A 17,980-nucleotide genomic window follows, 5' to 3' on the forward strand; every position below is an offset into this window, starting at 1 on the left:
GCTTCAGCCAGAAGTAAGAGAAATGACTCCTTTGGGCCAGTGTTTGGGAACAGTTTCTCAATCTCCTGAAGAATGCTGGCCTTTGTCTAATGGCCAGAAATCCTTCCACAGTCCAGCTTGAGCGCCTTTCTAGACGTATGGACACCATGAGACCTAACAGAGCTGGCCAGCCTTTTATTTTAATTTTGAGGCAGGGACTTACTCTGTAGCCAAGGCAAGCCTTGAATTTGTGATCCTCCTGTCTCAGCCACTTGAGTAGCTGGGATTGTAGGTCTGCACCCCCGAGCCTGGCCTGGGCCCACCATCTGAGCGGTGGTTCTGTTCCTCAGGGAGACTGAAACTCTTAGTGTGCAGCCCGTTCTGGAATGCCCTGCTCAAGAGAGAGTGCTTGGAATTTTCCTTTTTCCTGGCTTCCTATGGCTTACCGTGCTAACAGCAGCAGCAGTGTGTGGCCAGCCCTGATGGGGTGGGGTGGTGTAAATGCTGTGGCCCCTTAGCAGCCAGACATGCTGTGAGGTACAAGTCCACATTCCGTGCTGATGTTTCTCAGTGACTTGGGTTGTATGCTGCACACCACGTGAAACTGAGGCGTCTACACCTCTACCCCCAGCACTCACACGTGGCTGCACCGGAACACCTAGATCCGAGCCGTTCCAGTGTCGTGGATCAGACTGGGCATGCCGGGGCCCTTTGCTTCCATTATCTCAGGAGGGAAAGGAAACTGAGAGGCAAGCTGGCGCGGCTTTCTTCAGACGTTAGCCTTCCCTAAGAATAATTGGGCTGGGTGTGGTATAAAAGCCTTTGAATGCGGTGCTCAGGAAGCAGAGGCAGGCAGAGCCCTGCAGTTCAGGGCTAGCCTGCTCCACACAGTGAGTTCCAGGCCTTAGCCAGAACCACAAAACGAGATCCTGTTTCACTACAGAGCGAGTTCCAGGACAGCCAGGGCTACACAGAGAAACTCTGTCTCAAAAAGACAAAACAAAGACCACACAACTATGGTTTGTCTGCAGTAGTCCCCCACAGAGAACAGCTTGTTCAGATCTCCAGCGGCATATGATTGGGCTGTGCTGAAATATTTCTCTTTGGTTTTGTCCTGAAGCTTTTGGTACATAGATTTGAACAGAGCTAGCCATTTTCTGGAGTTTGAGCACAGCATCTGTGCCCCATAGGCTGCCACACACCTGGCCTCTCAGGTGAGAAATGGTGACCTCATAGTTGGCCTTGCTAACAGTTAAAACCGCTTTTCTTGTTTATTTACCCCAAACTATAGAATGTGTTTATGCATCTAGTTCTCCCAGTGAGCCTGGAGTGTTTCCTGGGCTAATGGGCCGGCTGAGAGCCCAGACTCATCCGACAGGCAGCAGAGTCCCAGCCCTGCCTGGGCGGGGTCAGAAGGTCGCAGTGCTTGCTGCATTAAGAAGAATTAATGCTGCAAAACATGCAGAGACATGGGTGGATTTCCCCTGGGCACTAAATCCAGTTAAAGGATGTGCGTATTCAGGCCAAGTGAGAGAAAGGCCCACTCTGCAAGTCCCGTGGTCCCCAGCATCCCCGAGAGCAGGAGGGTCACCCTAGCGTGTTTCCTGCTTCGGGTGACGATGTGCCCATGGTTTGTCCTTGCGTGTCGGTGTCCAGCAGCACAGTCTGTCAGTTCTCTGGGTGCTCTGCTCTGTCCTTCCCTTCCCTCCCCTTTCCTCCCCTCCCCTCCCCTCCTCTCCTCCTCCCTTCCTCTCTTTCCCTCCCTCTCCTCTCCTCACTTCTCTCTTCCCCTCCCCTCCCCCTCCCCTCCCCTCCCCCTCCCCTCCCCTCCCCCCTCCCCTCCCCTCCCTCCTCCCCTCCCCCCTCCCCTCCTCCAGTACTTGCTGTCACTCGGAGGCCTAAGATCATAGCCTTGCTCTCTTGCGCAGCCTCACACAGGTCACCAGGCTTTGTCTCCCCTTACACTGAGAGCTTCGTCTCCCTCTGCAGCCAGTGGCCTTTCTGCTTTGCCTTTCTGTTAGACAACATCTGGATTGGCAGCTGGGTGTTGCCATCACTTTAGTGATCCTGGGACTTGCCCTGTTGCTTGGGTGCTCTGAGCATGCCTGGCAGCTGGAGCAGCTGTGACTGTGAAGGACATGTCTATGCTGGCACATAGAGCACTGTCCAAGGTGACGGACTGACTCCCCGGTCATCACACCTGATGGGACCACAGCTCTCTGTGGTCCACATCCAACTAGTGAAGTGTCAGCTGTCACCCTAGCCCCAAGTGGAGGATGAAGGACACTCTGAGACACCAGGTCGTGTGCTCTAGGCAGACCTGTCATGGGAGCTAAAGATTGGTTTCTAGTGCTGGATATACTCAGACCTTTTGCTCATTAAACACACCCTGCCAGCTGCACCCAAGCACTGAGCTACACCCCTAAACCCAAATGCTCAGTGTTTTACATGCATAGCATCGCTTGAGGGTGACCTCCTTAGAAGTATTGCTCAATATAATTTTCCACTGGCTTTTTCTCGCGGGAACAACAGAATTGTCTGGCAGACTTGGGAGCGCCGAGTGCCAGCCACCTGAACTTAGATAGGCTCCCTGAGAGGCGCGGAGCACTGACAGCCCGAAGCCTGGCAGTTCCTCCAGTCTGCCAGGAGGGAGAGTGCCCTCTTGGGAGGAGTGGCTTTCTTTCTCGGTGGGGACATCCACCAACATCTGGAGGTTGTTGTTTAAAAAGTGCCTTGCAGCCAGGCCCCCGAATTCTGTTGCTTGACCTGCACCTGTGCTTGGGGGCAGCTGATGACCAGAGCCAACATCATTGTGCCCAGGGAGGCAAGCCAGGCTGCAGCTAGTGGCGTAGGCATGCGCAGATCCGCTGCTGCATGTGACTCCTGCCTCCCACGCTGTCATAACACCTACATCTATTTAAAATTTGAACACTGTGAAAAAATTGTCAAGCATCAGGTGCTTAAAATACTTCCTTTCTGACCAGGAGCTCACAGTGGTCTGTGTCTGCTGAGCCTGAAGTGTGGAGGGAAGGTGGAGAAGCGGTACGGGGGGGGGGGGGGGGGGGGGGGGGGGCTGCTTCCCACAGGCCTCTGTGGACTGTCGACTGCTGCTGGGTCAGCTTTGGTGCTGGGCGCTGCACCAGTGTTCTAGAGGCCCCGTCCTTTGGGCCCTGTATGCTGAGCACACAGAAGCTTTCTCACGGGTGTGTTCTGACGATAATGTCTCAGATCAGTCCGAAGCAGTGTGTGAGGCTAGCCTCAAGTTGAGAGAATACAGGGCCCGGGAAACTCTGAACTTGTAAACCTAAACAGGGCAGCAGACTGCAGCCTTTGGCTGCAGGCACTTTCCGGCTCAGCCTAGCATTGGTCTGAAGAGCTGCGTGGTTCTTATGAAACATCAGGTTTTCCGGCTGGCCCGAGTACAGTGGTGTTAAACTAACCTATCACAACCAGTTACAGATTTCTAAGGCCAGGCACGGTGGTGCACTTTCATCCCTGCACTCAGGAGGCAGAGGCCAGCCAGGGCTCTACAAGTAAGACCCTGTCCTGGGCAAAGTACCAGGGTTGGGGCTGGGGAGGTGGTTAAGCAGGAGTGGGAGTCCCTCAGAACTCAGGTAAAAGCCTCCTGGAGTCCAAGTCTGCAGAAGGTAACAGATCTTAGAGCAAGTTGCCTGGCCTGACTGCTTGGACACTGTACTGCAGAGGAGCACTCTGGGAACTTGTTTGCAGTCAACATGGTGCAAGGTTCTGTTGCACTTCATGTTCTCAGGAGACAAGCAGGGGTCCACTGTCCCTTTTCATCATGTTCTTTATGGTGAGGGGATCCCAAGAGAGAGATGTCAACAACCTGAGGTGGTTATTGCAGGGAAGCTCACGGGTGGTGGGCACAGCAGGCAACTGGATGCTTCCGGGTTGGTGTGTGGTCCAACACATTGAGTGATGGAAGGCTTCAGATAGGACTTTTCTGTAAAGCTGCTGCAGATGTCATGTAGAAAGTCAGTGTGTGTAACCATGGCTCTGCATATGGACATCAGGAGAGCTTTGTGCATTCTGTTCTCTCCTTCCAGAGAGTGAATTTAGGTTGCCAGTTGGTGCTGCAAGGGCCTTTACCCTCTGAGCCTCTTGCCAGCCTGAGGAAGCCAGTGTAGTGGTGTATATTAAATAATTGCTAGAGATGCGTGCTGACAGTCCCTCAGGGGACTGTAGGCCCATGGGGCACGTGGACCTAGTTGGTGTCCTACATTCCTCTGCGCTCACCCTTGAGCTGACTGGACCTGTGATGCAGACTTGAGCAGTAGGGTGGCATGTAATGCAGGAGCAGGTGGGCAGGGCTCCCCAGCGCACAGTGCCAGGACTGGTCTGGACAGTTAGCTGACTGCAGCAGATCGAGATACGGGACAAGTTGTTCCCAACACTGGGAGAGCGTGGCTCCCATATCCTGAAAGATGCTCTGGCTTTACCACGTGGACCACTGTTGGGGTGGACCTAGCTGGTGGATACGGGAGCCTTGGGCATGGCTTCGAAGTGTGCCTGTTTTGGAACCATGTTTTCTAATTTTCAATACAAACTATCTAGGAAACAATTTAGAATTGTCACTACTTTGTTATAAAAATAGTTTTATTTTCTGATATGAAGCCCTCCAGTTTTGCAGAGAGGCTGTTTTGTATAGACCACTCCCACCCCAAGCAGATGTGTCCCATCACTCAGGCCGGTGTCCTCAGCCTTCCAGACAGCAGGTGGGGCTGGGCACAGGGGAGACCCTAGGTTCAGTCTCCAGAACTGCCAAAAAAGGGGTGGGGGCCGCAGGTAGCGTTGAAGGTTTGGAGCTCCACGCCACTGGAGCAACGGCACGTTTGCCGGAGGAGGCCTGTGCTGCCAGGAAGGATCAAAGCCCTGTCTCCAGAGGCCACATTCCTTGGTGACTGTAGAGCCTCAAGTCCAGAAGTGGTGATCCTGGGGTCCAGAGCAGATGTCACCAGGAGGTGCCTTCTGCTGAGCGTGTCCGTGGTCCTGTGGCATGCTCGTGGTGCCCCCCAGCCTGGACGTACTGCCAAGCCAGAGTTGCTGGACATACTTAGCCAGGCCTCGGCAAGGACACAGACCCGTTTCCTGCTGTCTCTCTTAAGTGGCTGGAAGCTGCTCGGCCTGAGGCAGCCAGGCTAGGACAGTCCTACCTCCTTCCCCGAGACTGTTCTGGAAGCAGGGCCTGAGGTCAGCTTGTTTTCTCCTCTGCCCCACCATGCTGTGTATGTGTGGGGAGGGCACAGCAGGAAGTCCCTCACTGCGTGCCTCACTTGGCCTGAGTGGTGAGCATCCCTGCCTGTTTGGGTTGAGACCACCCTGCAGGAGGCCCCACCAGACCAGCTGCTGACTCAGTCCCAGGCAGAAAGCACAAGAGGCAAGAGCTGAGCCTGGTCATTCTGGGGTTCCCAAGCAGACACCCTCAGACTGCTAGGGCCCCTGGCTGGCCATTCATCCCCTAAACCAGTGGTTTCCCACCTTCCTGACGCTGCGACCCTTAAATACCGTCCTCGTGTCTTGGTGACCCCAACCATAAAGTTACTTCACTGCTGCTCCATGACTGTTATTTTGATACTGTTATGAATCATAATGTAAAGAGCTGGGTTTTCCAGTGGTCTGGGTATCCATCTGTTCACCGGTGCCGCCGACACTGTTGGGAGGACTCATCAGAACCGGGGTTTCCTGGGACCTGTCAGGTGATCCTCTGGCGCCGCTGTTAGCAGGACTCAGTTCCTGGTACCCCTCTAATGCCTTCCCCACCGACAGTGTAGCAACAGGAGGAGAGGGGCAGGTGCGGGGCGAAGAGCACTTGGAGGGTCCGAGCCGGGCTTCGGGGCAGGCCCCCCGCGGCGGCGGCCGCCTCATGCACCCGGTCAACCTTCAGCCTCATCAGGAGCTCGTTGGCCCAGGTGATGCCCAGGGCTGGCGAGAGGTGCTCATCCCAGGCCCTGAGACACAAAATGGGTGTTGCTGCTGTGCGCCCCACCCACTCCGGCGTCCTTGCTGAGGGCCCGTACTCACCCCAGAGGCCTGGGCGTGGACTCCTCCGCCATTTCTGTCACCTGGGAAGACCCAAGCGAGGGTCAGTTACTGCGGCCACCTCAGCTGCTCCCCTCCCGCCCCGCCAGCCCCGCCTCCCCCAAGGAAAGGGCACAGCCACTGAGCCTCCCTACCTGGTTGATGCACAGCACAGGGCTCCGGAAGGTGCTGCTCAGTCCTCGGAGCGCGGCCCCCAGTGACTGCAGGCGCTTGGCCCTGGTGGCCAAGGCCTGAGCATCGTACTCACAGCGAAACGGGGCTGCCACAGAGTCGACCACCACCAGACGGGCCATTCCCCTTGAGAGCAGAATGGGGACCCTCCTCCTCACACACTCCAGCAAGGCGTCCTGGGGGGACACACAGCGTGCTCTACACTGGCCCCCCGGGATGCAGAGACTCCTGCCCGCACCTCCGCTCTTACTGTCCTCCCGAGCACCTTCCGCTGTCTCCCAGCCCCTCCCCGAGTCCTGTGAGCATCACAGTGACTGTCCCCTCGCAGTCACCCAAGCCTGCTACAGCCCCAGGGCTGACAGGATCAGCTCACTAGGCTGTGTGCTCTAGAGAGAGCTCTGCTTGGCCCCACTCAAGTAGGGTGTGGGGGAAGGGCTAGGTGCCCCCTGGTCTTTGTACCGATGGGCAGGTGGTAGGACGGAGCAGTGGTCTGGTAGTCCGTTCTACACACCCGGTACCACGCGCTCCTGAAGGGGTTGAGAACTGCACCATGCCCCACCTGAGGCTGCACCCTGGAGAGGATTAGCAAGGAGCAGGGGGACACTGGGCAGCTCCCCTCTGCCCGCTCCTGCAGTCCGAGGCCGAGGCAGGTGACCCGGGCTTGCTTCTTGGGGCCACTGTGCCCTGTTGGCACCAGGCGCGGGCGACTTGTGATCGGTCAGGAGCCTGACTGGCTGAGTGGCCCGGGTGAGGGTCACGAGGCCACGGTGGGGTGGTGAGGTTGCAGCCGGGGCCTGCACACTGGTCCCAGTTCAGGTCTGGCCAAGCAGGTAGCCTGCCCTGCCCCCCGAGCCGCGGACTCTGATGTCCAGCCCAGAGTGAAACTCTGCCTGTGCTTCTCCCTAGGGCGTCCCCAGCAGAGCCCCTGTGCGTGGAAAACGACAGCAGCAGCCTAGAAGACGCTAGCACTAACGTGAGTGCCGCACCTCCCCTCAGCCAGGCCTGGGTGGCAGCCATGGCGAGGAGGTGAAGAGGGGAGGTTCTGGGTTCGCATCCTGTTGAGCCCTGGGGGCTGACACGCTCCATGGCCGGGCAGAGCCAGGGTGGGAGGGGACGGAGCCGCTCCCGAGGTGGCCTGGCCTGACTGCAGCTTTCTTTCCCAGTGACCCGAGCCTGGCCTGCTCTGAACACCACGATGCTGCTGCCGAGTGTGGCTCCGGAGCTGGCCCTGTGAAGGCCGCGGTGGGGCTGGGAGGGCCCTGGGCTGGGAGCCACAGTGCTAACTTAGTCCCCTGCCCACGTGCTGCCGAGCACATACTAACAGCCACACACGAGTAGGGTCTGTCTGGGAGAGCAACTCTCAGTGAGTGAGTGAGGTCCGCGGCCTGGCCCTGTTCCCCTCTGGGCGGCCCCTGGGACAGGACACCTGGCTCCTGCTGCTTGCCCCGCTGTGGCGGCTCTTCTCCTGTGTTTAGTTCTCTGTGTTGTGTGTGATAATGTATTTTTATTGTACATTTTTTAAAATTAAAAGTTTATATGCCTTACCGTTTACCGGAATAAATGTCTGTTCATAAATCCCCCCGCCCCCCACTGTTTTCCAAGACAGTTTCTCTGTGTAGTCCTGGCTGTCCTGGAGCTCGCTCTGTAGACCAGGCTGGCCTCGAACTCAGAGATCTGCCCGCCTCTGCCTCCTGAGTGACACCTGGCAACTCTTTTTAAAAAATTAAAACTTTTTATTATCGCGTATGTGAGTGGCCTGTGTGAATGGCATTTGGTGAGCACACAGAGGCCAGAGGACAGCTTAGAGTAGCTGAGCCAGTCTGCCATCCTCTCAGAACGCTCTCCCTAGCCACAGTGGCACTCCAGGTGGCCACGCTGAGGGTGCTCCCAAGCCCCCCCAGTCATTACCCACATTTCTATTTGGGGTACAGGGCTGTTCTTCTCCAGACTCCTGAAGGATCCTCGTCTGTCATCCACCACTGCAGACAAGGGCTTCTCTAACTTGAGCAACTGTCCTGGGCATGGCCCTGCTTCCGGCTGCTGGAACTGACCCAGCCTGGTCATCAGGTAAGCCCCAGGCTCAGGCAGTGCCAACGGTGAACAGCAGCGGGGACAGGCCTCTGTGGTGCCTTGTCGGCTCTCTGGACCCCCCAACCTACAGGACACCTTTGCCACACACCCAGGGCTTCTCCTCCCCACAGGGGCCAGTTAGGTCGTTTTCAGGTACGGAGCAGCAGTGTTGGTCTCAAGGCAGGACTGTGGGGTAGACTTCCACAGCACACTCATCAACCCAGCATTCCCGAATGCCTGGCCCACAGGCTCCTCAGGGCAGCAGGCTCCTTGCTAAGTGTGTTTAGATTACAGGGCCTCTCAACTTTCCTAGCTGCAACCTTAAATACAGTTCCCCAACCGTAAAATTACTTTTGTTGCTACTTCATAACTGTAATTTGCTACAGTTATGAATCATAATATAAATAACTAATATGCAGGATGTATGCTATGTGACCCAAAGGGTCGTGACCCACAGGTTGAGAACTGCTGGTTTAGAACGAACCCTTCCTTCATGATCTCCTCCCTATGGGAGTCTGGTCCCCTAGGTCCTTACGTTGGACATCTCCTCCTCCTGACTTTACCCTGACAGTACATTCTGAGTCGAGCCCGGTCTCTGCACTCCAGGCCCCTGTACAGGTGACACTGGCTGAGTCACTGGGCCATTTGTGAGCAGAAACAGACACTTACCACGTCGGCCGCATGTTCAACGAAGATGTGGTTGCTGAACTTGATCTTCTGGACCACCTCCCCAGGCACATCTGTCCGCAGCTGCTGCTGATGTTCAATGAGCTGCCACAGCCGCTTGCTGGGGAAGACATCCTCTGTGCAGATGTAGACGGCCCCTGGGAAGCCAGAACACCAGTGTGCACAAGAACTGGAAATGGGTCCGTGGCCACACAACCAAATGTAGCCTCTGCCTGTCTGCCTCTGTCCTTTTCACCCAGAAGGGCCGCAGGCTCAGTGTGGTTCTTCTCCCACCTTTGGCTACCTTGCTGGTCCCTTAGAACACAGGCTGTCCCTCTACTCAGACACCGGAGTACCCACTCGCCTCCATTCCCACGCCGTTCCTGGATACCCTGATCGCTCATTCCTGCTCTCCAGTTCCCCGCTGGGTTGGGCAGGACAGGGCAGAGATCACCAGGGTCACGAGACTTTGGAACATGTTCCTCAGATGCAGGACAGCTCACAGGCTCCTGCCACTGTCTCTGCGTGACGACGCCAGAGTGGGTGAACAGGCCTGAGCACCTGGTCACCCAGAGCCCCAACAGTCCTTGTGTGGTGCACTGTTGGTCAAACCACCCCGATCTGCAGCTGAGAAGAGCTGGGTCACTAGCAGGAAAGCCGGGGTCTGTGGGCAGTGGGTTCTCAGCAAAGGCGCCAGTGCCTCACCCGAGACATTCTTCCCACAGAGGGTGCTGGGACTCTTGGAGTCCACATGCTTAGTTTGAGAACTCTCGGGGAAGATGCCAGTGGCTAGTCAAAGACATCAAAGCACAAGTGATAAGTGTTTTTCCTAAGATGAACACGGTGTGTTTCCAAGGACGCGGGTAAGAAAGCAAAGATCAGCTGGACGGTGGTGGCCACGCCTTTTAGTCCCACCCAGCACAGGAAGCAGAGAGAGGCAGGCAGATCTCTGAGTTTGAGGCCAGCCTGGTCTACAGAGTTCCAGGACAGCCAGGGCTGCACACACAGAGAAACGCTGTCTTGAAAAACCAAACAAAAGAGAAAGCAAAGACCATCCACAAAAGGAGGAAGCACAACTGACAATATTCTGGGTGCAGATATAAACATTTAACTATCTCCGTTACCACGGTAGGGTCTCACTCCGCAGGCCAGACTCACTGGAGCCAGGCTGGCCTCCAGCTTGCACTGACCTTCCTGCCCCTGCCTCCTGCGGGCGGGCTGGGGTTACAGGTATGACGCACCACAGCGAGATGCTGGTTTTTGTTTTTTTGGTTTGTTTTTTTCTTTTTCGAGACAAGGTTTCTCTGTTTAATAGTCCTGGAACTGGTTTTGTAGACCAGGCTGGCCTCGAACTCACTGAGATCTGCCTGCCTCTGCCTCCCAAGTGCTGGGATTAAGTGCGTGCGCCACTGCCGCCCAACCTGGATGATGGTTTTTAAGACTCCGTAGGCAGGAGGTACTTCTGAAATGGCTCTGGGGCTGACGGGTGTGTCTCGGAAGAAGGCGCACCAGAGGCTAATGTCCATTGCTGCCAACCTCAGGAGTGCTGGGGACACCCACACCGCCACCGCCTCAGGAGTGCTGGGGACAAGACGAGCTTTGATGAGGACCAGGAAACTGGAGCCTTCCTTTGGCCATTGTTTTTGGGACAGAAACCAACGTGAAGTGGTGCTGTGGTGAGGCTCCAGCTGCTCACAACAGGGCCCGAGTACAGGGGTGAGGTGCCTCAGCTTACGCTGTGTGACCGCTGCAGGATCGGCTGGTACCCCGGCTAGCTCCTTCCACAGCCTAAGTCCAGCGTCACCTGCCACCTCCTCTTCTGGACGAAGACAGTCACGGGAAGCCACCCAGGGGACAGCCGCTACCCCCAGAGCAGAACAGGTGCCCGAGTCCACCTGGCTGGGACCTGCCTTCCCTACCCCCGAGGAAGAGGCAGCCACTCACCAGCCTCCAGGCCTCCATATTGTCGTGGGAACTGCACGGTCAGGCAGAGCTGAAGCGCCAGCTGCGTCTTCCCGGCCGAGCTCCGGCCAGCCAGGTCAGTGATCCCCTCCAGGGGCAGGCCGCCACCCAGGAACTGATCCAGGACCGGGCAGCCCAGGCTCAGGCGTCGATGCTGCTCGGGGAAGCCCTCCCTCTGCTGGAACAGCTGCAGCGCTGCAGGGAGCAGGGGTCAGCATGCTTCCGGCCTGGCCCGGGCCCGCCCACGGCCTGCTGGGGTCAGCATGCTTCCGGCCTGGCCCGTGCCCGCCCACGGCCTGCTGGGGCCTGGGAGCCTAAGGCCTTTAAGGAAGTGCTGGCTCCAGACGCAGCGTGGCTGCAGGACTGGCCAAGTCCATGGGCTGGGTGCTGAGGTCAGAGGGCAGGCAGCCTGGCCCTGCGGCTGAAGACAGTGCTACCTAAGAGTTTGTTCCTGTCACACTCCCAGGATGCCACACATGCTCTCCAGTGGGCACAAGCTGCTAGAGAAACCCAAGTCTGGGTGTAGTGTGTGCACCTTTAGTCCCAGCACTTGAGAGGGGAGGCATCTCCATGAGTTCGAGGCCAGCCTGAGCTACAGAGGGTTCCAGGACAGCCAGAATGACATAGAGAGACACCCCTGGTGCCAGCCGGAAGATGCTTCCCTGCCCACCTGTAAGGACACGGCCGCCCTGAAGGTGTCGGGAGGCCACTTTGAGCAGGTAGTGCACATCGTGCGTGGGCAGGCTGGTGAGCCGCTGCAAGTCTGGGCCCGAGTAGCACAGAACCTCCTTCACGGACTTCAGTCTACCTGAAGTCACAGATAAACCACAGTGAGTCAGGACACTCAGCAAGGGGGGCAGGGGAGGGGAGAGCTGGCCTCCAGAGCTGGGGACACCAGTGACGGTGACTGGATTCACCCAGCACGTCTTGGGGAGAGTGAGCAGTGAGGAGGGAGGAGGGAGGAGGGAGGAGGGAGGAGGGAGGAGGGAAGGACTACTGAAGGGACCCTGCTGCTGCACCCTTGTGACCTGGCCGTGACTCTCATGTCAGCAGCAACAGGAACCAGAGGTGAGGGCGAATCCTGGGGTCACCCTGTCCCACTCTTTGTCCATAGTCCAGGCTACTTGGGAGGCTGAGGCAGGAGGATTTCTGGAGCCAAGGAGTTCAGGGCCAGTTTGAGCTACACAGCAAGACCCTGTATTTTAAAGTCAAAACAAAAAGTGACTGTGGAGTTGGGGGTGTGGTGTGGGCGAGTGCCTGCTGACCATGCACAAAGCCCTGGAGTTGACTGATGTCGACAGATGGAGAAAGGGCAACGTAGAAGCCAACTCTGAGCCTCGCCAGGCCAGGCCAGGGCAGGAAGTAAAGGGACCTCGCAGCTAATGAGCCAAGGGCCTGCTGCTTGGGAAGAAGGGTAAAGAAATTAATTCTGGCCAGCTGTGGTGGCGCACGCCTTTAATCCCAGCACTTGAGAGGCAGAGCCAGGTGGATCTCTGTGAGTTTGAGGCCAGCCTGGTCTACAGAGCGAGATCCAGGACTGGCACCAAAATTACACAGAGAAACCCTGTCTCAAAGAACAAAACAAAACAAAGAAAGAAATTAATTCTGGGCCTGGATTTACTTTGTATTTTCAAATCAGCTGAAAGAAGAAACTATTATCCCAGCACTGGCAATCAGAGGCAGGAGGCTCTCTGTGAGTTCAGGGCCAGACACAGTGAGTTCCAGGCCAGCCAGGGCCATACAGTGACGCCCTGTTGCAATTAAAAAGAAAGAAGAAAAGAAAAAAATGACTGCAGGTGTGTCAAACCCGTTCCCACAGTGGCAGGAAGATCTGCCATGGAGATGGGGGCTGGGCGGCTTGCCCACAGCAGCCCTCCAGGAACTCAGGGGCAGAAGGTGCCCCACAGACAGAGTAGCCCACAGCAAAACAGACCTGAGACCCTCTCTGAAGAGGAGAGGGACCGCCAGCTGGTGGCGGCACACAGGCTTGATGAGTGCTTGTCTTACCCAAGGTGCACGTGTGTAGCTGTCCACTTCACACAACATACCCTTCTTAATTGCAGCAGTAATTCTGGGGTTTAGGTCCAGTTGATCCAAGTCCATTTCCTCAGTGGGTTCACGAGCATGAGAAACTTCCAGCGAGACAGTGATGGCAACAGATTCCAACGTGCTTGCTGTTAACTTGGACCACCTGTGGGAGGGCGTGTTAGAAAGTGCCACACTCAGAGGGCCGTCTGATGTGAACGCTCACCTCGACATCAGGGTAGTTAGGGGCTGCAGAATGTTATTATAAGGTCTGTTACTTTTGCTTATGTTGCATTTGTTTAACTCTGAAGCTGTGTTCCTGTGTCTGTCTAAAACACCTGATGGTCTAATAAAGAACTGGCCAATAGCAAGGCAGAAGAAAGGATAGGAGGGGCTGGCAGGCAGAGAGAAGATACAGGAGAAATCTGGGGGAAAAAAAGTAGCCAGAGGAGGAGGAACCCAGGGGTCAGCCACCCAGCTTCATGACAAGCCACAGAGGAAGAGTAAGATTTACAGAAGAGAACAGAAAAAGCCCAGAGGCAAAAGGTAGATGGGATAATTTAAAGTTAAGGAAAGCTGGCAAGAAACAAGCCAAGCTAAGGTTGGGCATTTGTAACTAAGAATAAGCCTCCGTGTGTGATTTATTTGGGAGCTAGGTGGTGGGACCCCCAAAAGAGCCAAAACAAAGAACAACATGTGTTCCACCAAGGGCAGAGGACAGGTGTCACTGTCTTGGAAACACTATCCATGAAAGCCCAGGTTAGTGCTTCTGTTTGTCCTGGCTCTCCAGAGGTTAGCACGGAACAAATCCTGATCTCCCTATCATCCTGAAGGTGCAGTGCCTGAGGCTCAGTTGGGAGAAGAAAGCTAGCTGGTGCGTGCTGCACCCATTTAACTTCTTGGGGCCTGCATGGTTCTAGGTCTACATGCATGGGTCTCACCCAGCATTTTCCAACGTTTTGTGAGTTGGGAGTTTTGAAGAATGCTGGGGGGAACCACACCTAGTCAGAGGACAACGGGGAGGGGCAGGGCTACAGCTCCACCTCACTGGAAAGCACTAGGAGACCCTCCCAGGAAGGGACCTGGGGGGACAGCAATAGGGCCTCTTACCCTCCCACTGGGGCTGGCAATGCTAGAACCAGTAAGACATTACAAAGGGTGTGTCCAACGATACTCTGCAATCTCGTACACATTGGTTCAAATGTCAATGCCAAGAGCGCTGTGAGTGTGTGTGTGTGTGTGTGTGTGTGTGTGTGTGTGTGTGTGTGTGTGTGTATGTGTGTGTGTTTGTGTGTGTGTGTGTGTATGTCTTGCTGTGGACCATGAGGATGTGGAGATCCGGTGCTGGGCAGGCACAGTGGCCTGCCAGTAATCCCAGCGTTCAGAAGGAAGCGACAGGGCATCTTCAGAGCAGGCTGACCAGCCCATCTGTGAACGGAGTTCAAGTGAGACCCTGCCTCAGTATATAAGGCCAGTGTTTGAGGAATACATTGGTGCTGCAGGCCGCAGGAATATATCCTAGGAACACAGCTGGTCATGGCAAAGTCACTGCCTGGAGGGATCAGGAAATTCCTCCAGAGGAAGCCAAATCCCAAGGAGTTTTTGGTGTTACTTGGCTTGTTATATATCAGCTGTCTTCTGTTATGAAAATCATGTGTGCCTTCATAGTTTTCCCAATTGACTTTTCACTAAGAAGGGCTAACAGTGTGGACTGATCACTCTCTGGACACACACATTCCAGGTATTTGGAGAACAGCCTCAGGAAAGGCTTCCTCTAGAATCAGATATCTCCCTTGGCCACTTTCAAGGACTAGCAGTAATAACAGTCCACATGCAAGTCTCCTGATTTAAGGTAAATTCCACAAGGAGACACCACCTAGGTCAGGTGGACGATAATAGCTTTACACAATTTAGCTCGGACCCTCCTTTCTTACAGCCTTACTAACTTTATAGACTGCTAACTCCTTACCTAAGCACTTCTAGGAATATTTAGATAACCTTCTGCACTGATAGCTATGCTCAGCCAGAACCCCAGTTCAAGCCTCCCTGTACTTATCATCATTGGCAGCATCTGGCCAGGTCCATCCCCAGATGGAGGAAAGTACCTTATCAGAGATACCTCTGTACTCTCTAAGAACAGACTTAAGCATCCAGACTACCTGTTTGAGAAGCCTGGCGGATGTGCCAATTAAGCTTTACTTCCTCCTTTCCCAAACCTTACCTCTGGTTCCAGATCTCCCTTTAACTATCACCAGAGGCATCTGGCTGTACAGGTTGCCTACCGACTGAGCACACTTTCCCCCACCCTGCAGAAAAATGGCAGATAGCTTGGACAGATAGGAGCCACAGGAAAAAAAGAAGACAGTTTTATTTTCTCCCATTGACCTAGCAACTTATAGATTCTTAACATTTTCTACCAATCATGTTTAAGATTATAGTTGAGCACATAAGAACCCTCTTCTTAGATATTACCTGAATTTAGCTTTTAGTTAATTCATTTCCCCATTGGTCACTTCCCTTTGGGGTTGCAAATGATAATTAAAGGTTACTGCCTCCCTATGTGATTCTTATCACCCCTCCATTTGACCCTGGAAGCCTGGTTTTGCACTGCTAAGGGAATACTGCTTGTAAGTGTATATATATATATATATATATATATATATATATATATATATATATATATATATATATACCAGGACTCCCAGGGCAAGGGAGGATGGAGAGGAGAAAAGAGAATGGAAGAACTAGACGGGTAAGAACTTGAGAGGAACAAACTGAGATGGGGAAGAAGTAGATTGTAGGGCTTGAAGAGGAACGAGATGGAAGATGAGGAAGAGCCAGATGGGGAAGAACAAGATGAGGAAGAACGAGATGAGGAGAGAGAAGGAGATGGGAGAGGAGATGATGTGGGAAGGAACTAGATAGATGAGAACCTAGAAGGGGAAGAACTAGATGAAGGAATTAAGATAGAACCCAGAGGGAACCGCAGACAAGTGTAGAGAGAAATCAGGCTAGAAATGAGCTAAATATGAGAGCAGAATATAAGCTTGTAACTGACACAGAATAATAAAGTATATGGACTAAGGAGTTTCGTGTGCATAGATTCATTTCTTCTCATCAAAGATTAATTATCAGCTGGTTGTAGATTCTTCCCGGACCCTGGGAGGGGACTATCGAGGGGCTGGACCCCCATAGTCCCCGATACATCGGACATCAGCTTCTGGCTTCCACACATGTACACACATCAGCACACATCCAAACGGGCACATACACATGCACATTTGTTTACAACACACAAACACACACACGTGTGTGTGGGGGTGCCAAGGTCAGTAGCTGAGGGCTGGCTGAACGTTGGGCCAGCATCTTGTATGAGGCTTAAGCACTTTAAAAATAGCTGAGTGAAGTCTCCAGTTGTGGGCACCAGAGGCTTCCCTGGCAGTCCAGACCATCGGAAGTGACTCCTACACACACCACTGGAAGGCAGGTGGCCACCCCCCCCTTGCTTCAGGGAGACAAAGCCTGGCAACAGTGGCATTAGGAAGGCCAAGAGACCGGGGCAAGCCTGCGCCAGGCGGCTGCAGGGCAGGAGGGAAGCTGGGCTTGAGGACGTGCTTCCTGTGGAGGACGCAAAGGTTTCCCAAGCCCTCCGCTAACCTCGTCCAGCAGGGAACCAGAGCAGTCACAGGGCTCGGGCTGACCGCCAGCTGGCGGAGGCTGGACGGGGGACAGAGATAGGGCCGGGTTCTGGACATGCACCAGCAACCGCCAAGGCCTTGAGGCAGCCAGCCCCGCCCTGCTTTACAAAGTTCCACTGAGCAACTTTTACTTCAACACTGAGGACTGTGGAGGGGCCCCAAAATAGCTTGACCACACAGCAGCCATGACAGGCTTAGGGGCCTAGACACAGCTTCGGTGACAGGCTTACTGGCAGGCAACACCCAGATCTAGGAAGAGCCTGAAGCTGATACCACCCAGGGGTGAGGTAGTACCTGACCTCCCAAACATTCCAGCCATTAGATAAGGTTGCCAGATGTCCTGGAGTCTAGCACACACCTATTTTGTTTTACAGATACCCCTAGACAACTGTCAGCCAATCAGGGTCCTGGACCCTGGAAATCCCCTCCCCCCAACCTCTGCCATGATAAAAACTCTGCCCACCTCAGCTCAGGGCTCTCGGCTCTCACCCCTGGGTCGGACAGACAGAGGGACCAAGCTCTGGAACTTGAAATAAAGGCTCTTTGCTTTTACACGCGGGATTCGGTCCCCGTGGTGGTCTTTTGGGGGTCCCTGCGATCTTGGCATAACAAGGACCTGTGCCCCAGACACTGGTGGCACGATGCTCCACTTGGTCGCCTGTCTTCCGGCCTTCTGGCGGGGTAGGGCTACACCAGCCTATCCCTCCAACTGGGGAGCAGGCTGTGACAGTGAGCAAAGCTCCTGCGTCGCTGTTGGAAGCGAGGCAAATTACCCAAAGAAACCAGGGAGTAGATGCGCGGGGTGGTAGCTCGCTCCTGGGTAGTACTAGGTAGAACTGCTGGGAGTCCAAGGCCAGCCTCGGCTGCATGTACAGTGACATTCCGTCCTTAAGAAGGCCATCAAGAAAAGAGTCACAGGTCAAATCTGCAGCGACTATCGCGCTGTGGCTGGCCTGGGACCCTGGTGCGGAAAGAGCGCTCCCTAATGCCGTTATACTGGAGGCGCCCGCGGGGCGGGCCGGACTCTGGGTTCGATTCCCCTAACCCCGCTACGGGCCGGAAGGGGTGCCCCGCCGGGGAAGATCGTCCTTTGAGCCCTGGCCCCGGCCTGGGCTGTTCGAAACCCACCGTGTCCCCAGCTCTGGCCCCCGGCGATCGGCTCACCTGCAGGCTCAGCCGCCTTGCGAGATCTCCCGCGCGCTCCGCCCGCTCCGGAAGCCCCGCCCACCCTAGGCTTCTCTTCCAATGAACGGCTGGAGTCCGAGTCTGCCACACCCAACAGGAACGAAGAGGCGTCCACGTGGCTGACTAAGGAGCCAATCCGAAGTCGCAATCTCCTCGAGAGGCGC

The 17,980-nt window shown here is 55.1% G+C and overlaps 2 protein-coding genes across 16 annotated transcripts in view; one reads left to right on the forward strand and one right to left on the reverse strand.

Annotated features, from left to right (window-relative positions):
* The window catches only part of Klc1 (kinesin light chain 1), a 55,105-nt gene extending 47,346 nt beyond the window's left edge, over positions 1-7,759 (forward strand). For all 11 annotated transcript variants that reach the window (XM_016006470.3, XM_016006467.3, XM_016006471.3 and 8 more), the window contains 2 exons: positions 7,117-7,183; positions 7,374-7,759. In XM_016006470.3, the coding sequence (XP_015861956.1) occupies positions 7,117-7,183; positions 7,374-7,376 (70 nt within the window). In that variant the 3' untranslated portion in view covers positions 7,377-7,759. The remainder of the gene's footprint in view (positions 1-7,116; positions 7,184-7,373) is intronic.
* Xrcc3 (X-ray repair cross complementing 3) lies at positions 4,579-17,854 on the reverse strand. Of its 5 annotated transcripts, none has more exons than XM_042261227.2 (8): positions 17,796-17,854; positions 12,957-13,099; positions 11,579-11,716; positions 10,891-11,103; positions 8,950-9,104; positions 6,174-6,386; positions 6,022-6,062; positions 4,579-5,948 (listed from the first exon to the last, which is right to left on the reverse strand). In XM_042261227.2, the coding sequence occupies exons 2-8, from the start codon at positions 13,009-13,011 to the stop codon at positions 5,717-5,719; spliced, it is 1,047 nt and encodes a 348-aa protein (XP_042117161.1). In that variant the 5' UTR covers positions 13,012-13,099; positions 17,796-17,854; the 3' UTR covers positions 4,579-5,716. The 5 variants fall into 5 exon arrangements, with proteins under 5 accessions (XP_042117161.1, XP_042117160.1, XP_076407607.1 ...); XM_042261226.2 differs by having other exon boundaries at positions 17,760-17,827; XM_076551492.1 differs by lacking the exon at positions 17,796-17,854 and having other exon boundaries at positions 10,891-11,095; positions 12,957-13,091.
* Positions 17,855-17,980: the final 126 nt, after the last annotated feature.

Source organism: Peromyscus maniculatus, chromosome 14, assembly GCF_049852395.1.
Source record: "Peromyscus maniculatus bairdii isolate BWxNUB_F1_BW_parent chromosome 14, HU_Pman_BW_mat_3.1, whole genome shotgun sequence".
Taxonomy (NCBI): domain Eukaryota; kingdom Metazoa; phylum Chordata; class Mammalia; order Rodentia; family Cricetidae; genus Peromyscus; species Peromyscus maniculatus.